Source organism: Prionailurus viverrinus, unplaced genomic scaffold (assembly GCF_022837055.1).
Source record: "Prionailurus viverrinus isolate Anna unplaced genomic scaffold, UM_Priviv_1.0 scaffold_33, whole genome shotgun sequence".
Classification (NCBI taxonomy): domain Eukaryota; kingdom Metazoa; phylum Chordata; class Mammalia; order Carnivora; family Felidae; genus Prionailurus; species Prionailurus viverrinus.
In genome coordinates, this window is record NW_025927604.1 from 6301075 (window position 1) to 6312205 (window position 11131).

Sequence of the window (11131 nt, forward strand, 5' to 3'; positions counted from 1 at the left end):
GCCCACCAGCCGAGAAATTAATGACTAATTGAAGGGGAAAATGCAGGTTCCCCACTACTAAGCTTTGCTTCTTTTCTGATCTGCCCCCTTCCTTTTTCTTAAACGCAAAGAAGGTGAAGATTGAGGGAAAAGGTAAACAGGGGACTTACAAATATTACATTTTTCTCGGGTTTTCCGCTGTCTTGTATTCCTAGGGAAATGGGATTTTCAAAACACAGCTGATTTACTGTAGTCCTCAGTTAAATCAGAATTATGTGTGAATTAACTGGAAGGTATTTAAATAAGCTGCAAACTTTAGACTGCAGGAAGAACTTCCTACAGATTTACAGAGGGAAAAAAGGAAAAAAAAAAAAAAACAACCCAAAACCTGAAGCTGCATCCAGTACTAGGGCTGGAAGGATTTCAAACCTCATACATAACAATTTTTTTTTAAGTGGGAAGACTTCGGTCAACGGCTAGAGCCACCTCCCTTTCGCAAAACTTAAAAAATACTATCAGTGCTGGAATGTGACACGAGAAATCAGATTTGTGCATAATTAATCACATTACTTTGCCACCCACACTGCAAGGCACAGACCGGCAGCCTCTCAAGGGCAGTGTATGTAAATACAGCTTCGCTGTGCAAATGTTCCTAATGATTTCCGATTAATAGGATCATTATAATAGCCCTGCCTGTTCTAGAAAAGGAACCCCGAAAGTGTCCTGCCTCTCAGAGCTCCATAGCGATCAGCACGGTTTCCAAGAAGTACTCCATTTTACTGAGGTTACAATAATGCCTCCCGTGTTGCTCCGAGTTGCACGATCCCACACTAAACCTGTCGTGGAGGGCGCGCGTGGGTGCTTTTTGTTTTGCTTTGCTTTGTTTTGTTTTGTTTTGACACAGCTTAGCCTCATCTGGAGACCGAACTCTACGCGCGTCTCTCGTCAATGGCAAACTTCTTTGCGTTTTCACTTTCTTCAGCAGTGCTTTCCATCCGATGACATTCCGCGGGTCGCAGTGAACGGTGACTTTCCCTCTGCTGTGCAGAGCCTGCCGGTGTCGCTGTGGTTTTAGGGCTGCTGAAACCTCCAGGGTGTGGAAGGCTCCGTCAAGGGACACCCTAGAGCGAGGGTACTGCCTCGCCCCTGGAATTAGAATAAAGATGCACATTTGGACTCCTGGGGTTCCCCCCCCTCCCCTCCTCCCCTCCTCCCCCTCCTCCCCCTGGCCTCCTCCGTCCTCCCCTCCTCCGCGGCCCTCTGCTCCGCTCCTGCCCCGCGCTTACTGTACTCTATTTACCACCCCAGCTGGGCTCGCGCCCGCCCCGCCCACACCGCGGGGATTGGCTGCGAACGCGGAAGGACCGAGCGCTCGCCCCGCGCCCGCGCCCGCCAATGGGGGCGCCCGCGCGGCCTGATGGACGCGCCGGCTTCCACCAATGGGAACGCAAGGAACCCGGATCGTGTGCCCCCGGCGAGTGCCGATAAAAGCCGCCCCGCCAGGCTCCCGGCTTCATTCTGAGCCGAGCCTGGTGCCCAGCGCAGGAAGCTCCGCAGGCGGCGGCGGCCTGAGCTCCTGGGCAGCCCGCTCCCTCCCGGTCTCTCCTTCCCCGCGCGGTCAGCATGAAAGCCTTCAGTCCGGTGAGGTCCGTTAGGAAAAACAGCCTTTCGGACCACAGCCTGGGCATCTCCCGGAGCAAAACCCCGGTGGACGACCCGATGAGCCTGCTGTACAACATGAACGACTGCTACTCCAAGCTCAAGGAGCTGGTGCCCAGCATCCCCCAGAACAAGAAGGTGAGCAAGATGGAAATCCTGCAGCACGTCATCGACTACATCTTGGACCTGCAGATCGCCCTGGACTCGCACCCCACTATTGTCAGCCTGCACCACCAGCGACCTGGACAGAGCCAGGCGTCCAGGACGCCGCTGACCACCCTCAACACGGACATCAGCATCCTGTCCTTGCAGGTAAGACCTGCTCCCGGTGCCCCCGCCCGCTGCCGCGCACCCCAGTCATCGCCTGGGCTGCCACTCGCAGACCCATTGTCGAGACGGCCGCAGTCCGTGACTTACCGATGAGCTAATTAACTAAAAAAAAAAAAAATTTAAAAAAAAAAAGCAAATCTGGTATAGATCGAGCGGTGCGTGAAATTGCTGATAAGTTCTGACACGTTAATGCATCTGTCTTTGATTCGGATTGTAGCATAAAACGTGTTTAATGAAACTTGCTGTTCTATGGATTACTTTAAAAAAAAAAAAGCCCTTTCTCCTTAAGATTGTCTAACATCGCCGTTTATCCCCTTTCTCTCGCAGGCGTCTGAATTCCCGTCTGAGTTAATGTCAAATGACAGCAAAGCGCTCTGTGGCTGAATAAACGGTGAGTGTTAGCTTGTGCCTCCCGTCCGGACACCGCCTCTTGGAGAGAGCGAGAGAGCGAGCGAGCGAGAGAGAGAGAGAGAGAGAGAGAGTTTTCATTTGTGTATCTGCAAAATTGGGGATTTTGTAAATGAATGTGTACTTAAGTCGTATTGCACGTAGCACACTGCCTGTGCCTACGAGCTATGAAGGGGCTTCTAGCTCTGATTACTCCAGATCACAGAACATTTTCCTTTTAAACGCAAAAAACAAAACAAAATACCAGTAACTTAAGTGTGAAGGCGGCTGGGGAAAATGCGTACTGGCTTCTGCCACACACGGAACGCCTGGCTTTCTCGTACTGGTGCTCTGGTGCTATGAGGTACTAACCTCCACGTAATTAATCTTATCACCACAAATTCCGTAGAGATCCTCCTTCCCTAAAACTTCAGCCCTCCTGAGACTCGGCCAGCCCAGCACTGCCTGCCTGCGCCTCAGACCCTGTGATGTGGGATTCCGACTTCCCTATCTGTTAACTAAAGGGCTGTTTTCAATCAAATAATTGTTACAAGAAGCAGACTGGCGCCCGTGAGCACTGCTGTTGGAGATCCAACTAGGAGACTGCGTTGGGAAGTTTCTCCCCGGAGTCTCTGCTGTTTTAATGTTTAATTTTCGCTGTGGAGGCCGAGTGTGTGTGTTGCATCTGGACGCCAGGGTTTGCCCAATCTTTGAGTGTTTGGTGGTTAAATGTTCAAACTGCGGCTTCCTCGTGGCGCCAGTCTGCCCGCCTCTGCCCTTAGGTTCCGTTCTCCTAAAACACGCCTCTCCCCCAATCTTTTGCAGGTGGTCATGACTTTTCTTTTCTTTGCACAACAACAACAAGTCCGCAGGATCTTTTAACGCGCTGAACTTATTTTTCAACCATTTCACAAGGAGAACAACAAGTTGAATGGACCTTTTTAAAAAATGGAAGGAGAACTAAGAATGATCATCTTCCCCAGGGTGTTCTCTGACCTGGACTGTGATATTAGTTATTTATGAAAAAGACTTTTAAATGCCCTTTCTGCAGTTGGAAGGTTTTCTTTATATACTATTCCCACCATGGGGAGCGAAAACGTTTAAAATCACAAGGAATTTCCCAATTTAAGCAGACTTTGCCTTTTTTCAAAGGTGGAGCGTGAATACCAGAAGGATCCAGTATTCAGTTACTTAAATGAAGTCTTTTGGTCAGAAATTACCTTTTTGACGCAAGCCTACTGAATGCTGTGTATATATTTATATATAAATATATATATATATTGAGTGAAACCTTGTGAACTCTTTAATTAGAGTTTTCTTGTATAGTGGCAGAGATGTATATTTCTGCATACAAAGTGTAATGATGTACTTATTCATGCTAAACTTTTTATAAAAGTTTAGTTGTAAACTTAACCCTTTTATACAAAATAAATCGTGTGTTTATTGAATGGTGATTGCCTGCTTTATTTCAGAGGACCAGTGCTTTGATTTTTATTATGCTATGTTATAACTGAACCCAAATAAATACAAGTTCAAATTTATGTAGACTGTATAAGATGATAATAAACATGTCTGAAGTCAATATCTGAATTCTGAATGGTTTTTAAGATCTCTCTCTCTGTCTCCACTCGATTTAACCATCACTGCCACCACCCCCTGAGCCTTGGGACTTGTATGCAGAAGAAACTCCTTCTTATCGGATGTGTGCTCCGGGGCGAGCACTTTGGGGGCAAAGCGCTAATGTGTTTTAAGAGAGCTGACCGGGCTGGGGAGGCTGTAAACAGGTCTTAGTCCCGCAAGGAAATAGTAGTTCTGTGCCTTGGGGCTGAGTTTCAAACCAAGGAGTTGCTGTGGCAGTGACTCCTAGGAGTTAGAGCATTCACAATAAATGAGTCTGGAAGGACTACTTGGCTGAGTAGGTGTTCAGACACTTTTGGAGTATATGAAACCGCTTGTAGTTCGGGACATGACTTAAAAGAGTCAGGGGAAGGGCGGAAAGACCCCTGGGTGTTAACTGCTTGCTCCCAGTGACTGTTTGCCTGTAGGAACTCAAGCCGCAGTATGGCCCCGGGCGCTCCCGGCCTCCCCAAGCTTCCCCTGTACCTCCTCCACCTGGAGCTCGCCCAGGCTCCTGGAGACAGGGCCTGGGCGGAGCCCACTTTCCAAGACAGGTGGCCGTTAAATCGCCCTTCACCCTTGACTGCACCCCTGGACTGCCCTGGGAAGGAAAAGAGGGAGGGAGGGGAGAAAGGCCTTTTAAGTCACAGAAAAAGTACCAGCGCGTTGTTTCCATTTAGCCCTCACCTGGCAGCTTCTGGCTCCTGCTTTAAAACAGGTAGTTGACACGGACAGATACTTAAAATTCGTACGTATGCGAAAATTCCCAAACTGGAAGGAAGACACTTCCTGAGGTGTGAGGGTGGGGTGGGAGGTTCTGGAAGGCCGGCCCGAGGTGGACGGGGAGCGGAGAAGGAAGGTGGGGAGGACGGGCGGGTGGGGATGGGTGTCTCACCTGGGGCCACTTTCTCAGGCCCAGCCCAGCAGGTGTTTGGGTGGCGCCACCTTGTCTGCGCTGGCGGCGGTGGCGTTTCCGGCCCTGACCTGGAATCCGTCACGGAGAGCGCGGGGCCAGGTGCGGAGGGGCGGCCTCGGGCTCTCGGCCCAACCTCGCCCGGCTCCCGCGTCCTCTGCGGCGGTCGCGCCCGACCCCGCTTCCTCCCGGGGGGGGGGGGGGGGGGGGGCCGGCCTCCGACGCCACCCGCGCCCCGCCCGGCGTCCGCGCCGCAGGTGAGCACGTGCTTTGACCGGGGCCGTCGTTGTTGTTGATAATCGTACCGACGGGGACGCCGGCTCTGCCCGCCACACCTGGGCGGGGCGGGGCGTGCCGGCGCAGGCCGCCCTTCGGACCTGCCACCTGATGTCCGGCCACCTGTCGCCGGCCCACCCAGCGCCCCGCGCGACGAGCCGCTCCGCTCAGGGCGGGGGCGGGAAGCACGAGGACGGGTCGCTGCCCCCCACCCCCCGCTCCCGCTCCCACCCCATCCTGTCCTCCGGGGACGACAGGGTGGGGGCGCGGACGCCGGCTCCCGGTCGCCCCCAGCCTCTCGTGGTCCGCTCGGACCGGCGAGAGGATCAGACCCGGACGGCAGGTCCTGTGCAAGGGCTCGCCGGCTTTCCAGAGGAAGCCGTGCGGCCGGGGTGGGGCTCTCGAGCACCTGCGCGGTCCCTGGAAGCCGGGGACCGTTTGCAACGTTTGGACGACGACCCAGAGTGGCAGCACCGTCCAGGAAAAGCGGCACCTTTCGGAGGAGGCTTTCGGCGGCGGAGCTCCGGCCACTCGTCCGGGTCCGGCCGGTGGAGGTCGGGCGCCACCTGCTGGCCGGCGCCAGGAAGGCGGCTCGCGAGCGGGGTTTTCGGGGCGCTGGGAGGCCGAGGGGCGATAGCTGGAGCTTGGCGGCGGGCGGGGGGGGGGGGAACGGCACGGAGAAACTGCCTTTTGAAAACGGATTATCAAGAAAAGAGAGCCTCTCTAGCATGTGTACAGTCGTTTCCACTGTGTTTTCTTCTTATTTCGTCTTCTTACCTACTTCCTAACTTAGGATCCCCTTTTGCAGATTAGTATCCACGGCCACTAGGTGCTGTCTTGGATGTTAATAAAAGTATCAGACTTGACCTCCCGGGAGCAGAGAGACTACAACTGGATTGTGGAGAAAAGTGAGTTGTGAAGTCGAATGAAAGCCAGCGTGTTTTCGCTTCTTTTCCTTAAATCTTTAAATGTGTTTTTATTTCTTCTGAATAACCTCAACCACGACCTCCGATATTGCGTTAAAGGACTAGGAGGGGAGAGGGAGCGTTCTTGTTTTATTCCAGATCTTAATGAAAACAAGTCAGACTTTCTCCAGGATGCATGACCCGGCTCTAGGATTTTGTGGTGTTATGTCGTCTTGATCAATTTTAGGAAGAACCCTTTAATTGTTAGCTGTTTTTTTTTTGTTTGTTTGTTTTGGGGGGATTTTGACTCACAATTCGGGAATGCATTTGGTAAAATATATGTATTCTATTTATTGATACTATTTTTCTTTAGAGTCTTAACACTGATTTTTCTGATGTGAATCGGCCTTGCATTTATTCTGTAATAAATTCTACTTGAACATGACGTATGATTACTTCTTACACACACTGTCGGATTCCGTTAGCCAGTATTGTACTTGGAATGTTCTAGAATACAATGGAGCCTGTGGTTTCTTTTCTTGTGCTGTCCTTATCTGGTTTTGGAATCAAGGTCACACTAACCTCAAACGATAAATGTGTGGGTCAGTTTACATTTTAGTTCTCAAAGCCACGGATACATCTTCGAAGTTAGGCAAACATGTGGTCTCTCCATTCTACAGAAGCTGTCCTCAGAGACACCAAGGGAGTGACCAAGGGCATGCGGCAGTCAGTGGACAGACTCCGTCCAGTGTTTTACTCAAATGGGGAAGACTTCTGAGGACAACGATGTAGACGTTACTAGGGAATAGTAACCTGTAGTCACTAAGCACCTGTTTCCTGGAGCTTTTTTGTTGTTGTTCAAGGATAATTATTTATGGGATTTCCACGTTGTGGGTGCACAGCTCCAGGGCAATCCAAATCCGTGTCAGCCTGACTCACCACACGCCCTTCTGATTCCTAATGCCCTCTGCTACTGGAAGGGAGTCTCCAGGCTCTGACTGTCTTTCCCGGGTGATGGTTCTGCTAAGGCCTCAAACGTCTATTTCCTCATAAAGGTGATCTGAGACAGAGGCAAGATTTGTCCAGAAGCCCAACAGGTATTTGGTTTAGTGCTGACCATGGGAGTAGTCACTTGGAGGAGAACCGCCCCTCACTGCCCCCCGACGGCAAGAACCGGGGGAAATCTGCAGAGACGTGTGGACAGAGAGCTGAACGCTGGCGCGTTTGGCTTGTCTCCAATCATCTGCTATTAAAAATCAGGCCGCGTCCGGTGGCAGTTCCTGAGTGGGGGTACCAAGCCCGGCACCGGGGGCACTGACCCAACAGGAATCGGAGGCGAGGTTTCACTCCCACGGGAAGCAGGACATTGGCAGGGAAACCACTCTTGAAGGCCTGCCATGTCAGTGTGTAGACTAAATTACTCATCCTGGACGATCTTGGGGAAGCCTGTCAGCCTGAGGTCAGGAGGGGAAAGAAACATCTCCCTTGAAAATTTAGAGCCACAGGTCTGCCCTCGAAGGGAGTGGAGATTTAAATCCATGGGACCCAGACAGTCTGCAAAATTCTACTGCTGATAAATTAACATAAAAATGGTTCCTGGCTGGTGATGCCCCTGGGGTGTTTGGCAGGAGCACGGGCAAACGTTCTCCAGAGAGAGAAGCCCTCAAGACTAACCACACAAAATCCTCCTGTTTAATGGCTTGCTGAAAGTAAGTTTACAATTAAAAACTTTAGATGCTACTGAAAACCAATTTTCGGTGAAAGAAAGATTCAGTAGATACAATGAAGAGAAAGATTAGAAACCAAAGAACTATAGAGGCTCAAAGGTGAGGATAGCTAAAATGATTCGAGAAAAGAAATAGAAGAACGAATTAAAAACATAAGAAAATCGCAAGGTACAGTTGACCGAAATTGAAAACTCAGTGGAAGGTTAAAACCCAGATTAAAAACTACTGGAGTTTTCCTACATGCTAACAACGAACAATCTGAAAAGGAAATTAAGAAAACAATTCCATTTACAATAGCATCAAAATGAATAAAATACCTAGGAATTAATTTAGCCAAGGATGCGGAAGACTTGCACAACGAAAACTATAAAACACGGCAAAAGGAAATTAAAGAAGACGTATATAAGCGAAAAGGCACCCCACGCTCAATGAAATGGAGGCTTGAATATTGTTAACATTTCAATACCACCCAAACTACAGATTCAGGGCAATCCCCGTGAAGACCTCAGTGGTTTCTTTTACAGAAGTAGAAAAATCCATCCTACAATTCAGATGGAATCTTAAGGGACCCTGAACAGCAAAAGGTTTCTTGAGAAAGAGGAACAAAGTTGGAGAACTTACAGTTCCTGGTTTCAAAACTTATTACAAAGCTACAGCCGTCAAAACAGTGTGGTTCTGGTAGAGGGACAAACGTATTGACCAATGGAACAGACTAGAGAACCCAGAAATAAACCCTCCCATACACGGTCAAAGGATTTTCGACAAGGATGCCAAGACCCCACCATAGAGAAGGGGTGGTCTTTTCAACACACCGGACATCCACATGCAAAAGAGCAAAGTTGGACCCTTCTCTAACACCATAGACAAAAGCTAACTCAAGATGCATCCAAGACCTCCACGTAACGGCTAAAACTATAAAAGTCTTAGAAGAAAACATACGGCATAAGCCTCACAACTCTGGACTTGGCAATGATTTTTTGGATAGGACATGGCACAGGCAACAAAATATAAATAAAACAACAACAAAAATAAAAGTGGGCAAATTGGACTTTGTGAAAATTTACAACCGTGCCTCACTGGACGCCATCAAGAGAGTGAAAAGGCAACCTACAGAATGGGAGAAAGATGCCCCACATCCCTAATCATCAGGGAAATGCAAATCAAAACCATAATGACATCTCATACCCATTAGGATGGCTACTATCACAAAGAGAAGAAAAAAGCAGGAAATGGCAAGTGCTGGGAGGACGTGGAGAAGTTGGAACCCTTGTACACCGTGCGTGAGAACGTAAAATAATACAGCCGCTGTGGAAAACGGTAAGCATGGCGTCGCCTCCAGAAAATTGAAAAATAGATTTCCCATATGTTCCAGCGGCTCCACTTCTGGGTATGTACCCAAAAGAATTGGGGCAGGGTCTCGAGGAGGCTTTTTGTGTCCGTTTTCATGGCTGCATTATTCACGGTAGTTAAAACACGGAAGCAACCCACGTGTCCGTCAGCAGACTGAGTGGATAAGCCGCATGTGGTGTCTACATACAGTGAAACACTAGCCTCAAGAAGAAAGGAAACTCCAACATCTGCTCTAAGATGAGCCTTGAGGATATTCTGCTAAGAGAAATAAGCCAGTCACAGAAAGACAAATGCTATGTGATTCCATTTATATGCGGTACTTAGAGTGTCAAAATCACAGAGACAGAAAGTAGAGGGGTGACCGCCAGGGGCTGGGGGAGGGGAGAAGGAAGGGGGAGCTTTGCAGGATGAGAGGGTTCTGGAGACAGATGGCCGTGATGGTTACACAACGGTGCGAATGTACTTAATACCTCTGAACGACACGCTGGAAAACAATTACGATGGCAACTTTTACGTTATGTGTATTTTTACCACGCACACAAAAATGTGTAAGCTACCAGAGAGAGAATTCATGAACTCAGAGATGGAGCTGAGGAAATAACCCAGAACACAGCACTGAGAGATAGAGATCCCAAAGAGATGAAATCAAGGATGGAATGGAAAAGTCCAACACATAAGGCAGTCTCTACCGAAGGTCATGGCAATGGAAGGGTGTGCATCACAGCCAAGAGGCAACTCGAACTTGAACATTAGACATGCCTAAGCATCACACAAGCCTTTAGTCAAGCCAACGGGCCACACACACATATGTCCTAAATCTGAAGAAGAAGAAGTCCTTCAACACAAGGGAAAGAGTTCACAGGTAATACAGTGGCCTTCACACATACAAATAGATGGTCCGTTCCATTCGTAGGGAGATAACAGCAAGTGGAAAGAAACCACATGAGATACCAGTTCTCACCCAGCAGATGGACGAAAGTGCAAAAATGACCATGCACTCTGTTAAGACCGGGGGTGAGGGGAACGGTCTTGTCCATCGTTCACGATAAAATGTGCAGGGTAACTGGACACCAGCCCACAAGATTCTGCGTGTACAGTTTCACCCAGCTGTCCCACCCGAGGGATCTATCCCAAAGTTACACTTGCAAAACAGGAACTAGTTTATGCCTCAAGTTAACACGTGGCATTATTAGTTTTTTAATTTTTTTTAATGCTTATTTGTTTTTGAGAGAGAGAGTGTGAGCAGGGGAGGGGCGGGGGGTGGGGGAGACACAGAATCCGAGGCAGGCTCCAGGCTCGGAGCCGTCAGCACAGAGCCCGACGTGGGGCTCGAACCCACAGACCGTGAGGTCATGACCTGAGCCGAAGTCTGCCGCTTAACCGACTGAGCCACCCAGGGGCCCCTGGCATTTTTTTTTTTTTTTAATAGTAAATGATTGGAAACAAACGCCCACCAGTAGGGGGCTGGCTGGAAATTCTACCGCACATTCATGAGCAGCGTCGTGACGGGGAGAGCTGTGTGCTTTCCAGGGTATAACGCCCAGTGGAGAGAGCATCACACAGAGCCATGTGGGGAACAGGCTGTTGTGTCAGAAGAAAGGCATACTATACACGTAGAGATTCGTGTTTGTTTACATTTGTAGAGAAATAGAAGATAAACCAAAAACCAATTGAAATGGCTATTGATGGAGGAGGAGGGAGAAATGTGATGTTTCTAAATGTATCTTGTCATATAGTTTTGATTGTAATGGAAATTGTTTTTTCAACGTTTTTTATTTATTTTTGGGACAGAGAGAGACAGAGCATGAACGGGGGAGGGGCAGAGAGAGAGGGAGACACAGAATCGGAAACAGGCTCCAGGCTCCGAGCCATCAGCCCAGAGCCTGACGCGGGGCTCGAACTCCCGGACCGCGAGATCGTGACCTGGCTGAAGTCGGACGCTTAACCGACTGCGCCACCCAGGCGCCCCGGAAATGTTTTTAATCAAA

At 49.4% G+C, this 11131-nt stretch overlaps 1 protein-coding gene and 1 long non-coding RNA gene across 2 annotated transcripts; one reads left to right on the forward strand and one right to left on the reverse strand.

Annotated features, from left to right (window-relative positions):
* Nucleotides 1–259: 259 nt before the first annotated feature.
* Nucleotides 260–5355, reverse strand: LOC125158347 (uncharacterized). Its single transcript, XR_007149358.1, has 2 exons — nt 4868–5355; nt 260–1125 (listed from the first exon to the last, which is right to left on the reverse strand). It is a non-coding gene; the product is annotated as an uncharacterized LOC125158347 (long non-coding RNA).
* ID2 (inhibitor of DNA binding 2) lies at nt 1474–3937 on the forward strand. The gene is made up of 3 exons (XM_047845284.1): nt 1474–1950; nt 2296–2359; nt 3181–3937. Exons 1-2 carry the CDS (start codon nt 1603–1605, stop codon nt 2350–2352), a joined length of 405 nt encoding a protein of 134 aa, XP_047701240.1. The 5' UTR covers nt 1474–1602; the 3' UTR covers nt 2353–2359; nt 3181–3937.
* Nucleotides 5356–11131: the final 5776 nt, after the last annotated feature.

What these genes read in the sequence shown, in the direction of transcription:
- ID2 (XM_047845284.1), top strand. Translation starts at nt 1,603, where the DNA reads ATGAAAGCCTTCAGTCCGGTGAGGTCCGTTAGGAAAAACAGCCTTTCG. An exon ending in TCAGCATCCTGTCCTTGCAG is followed by an intron (nt 1,951 to 2,295) that starts GTAAGACCTGCT and finishes TTTCTCTCGCAG; the next exon opens with GCGTCTGAATTCCCGTCTGA.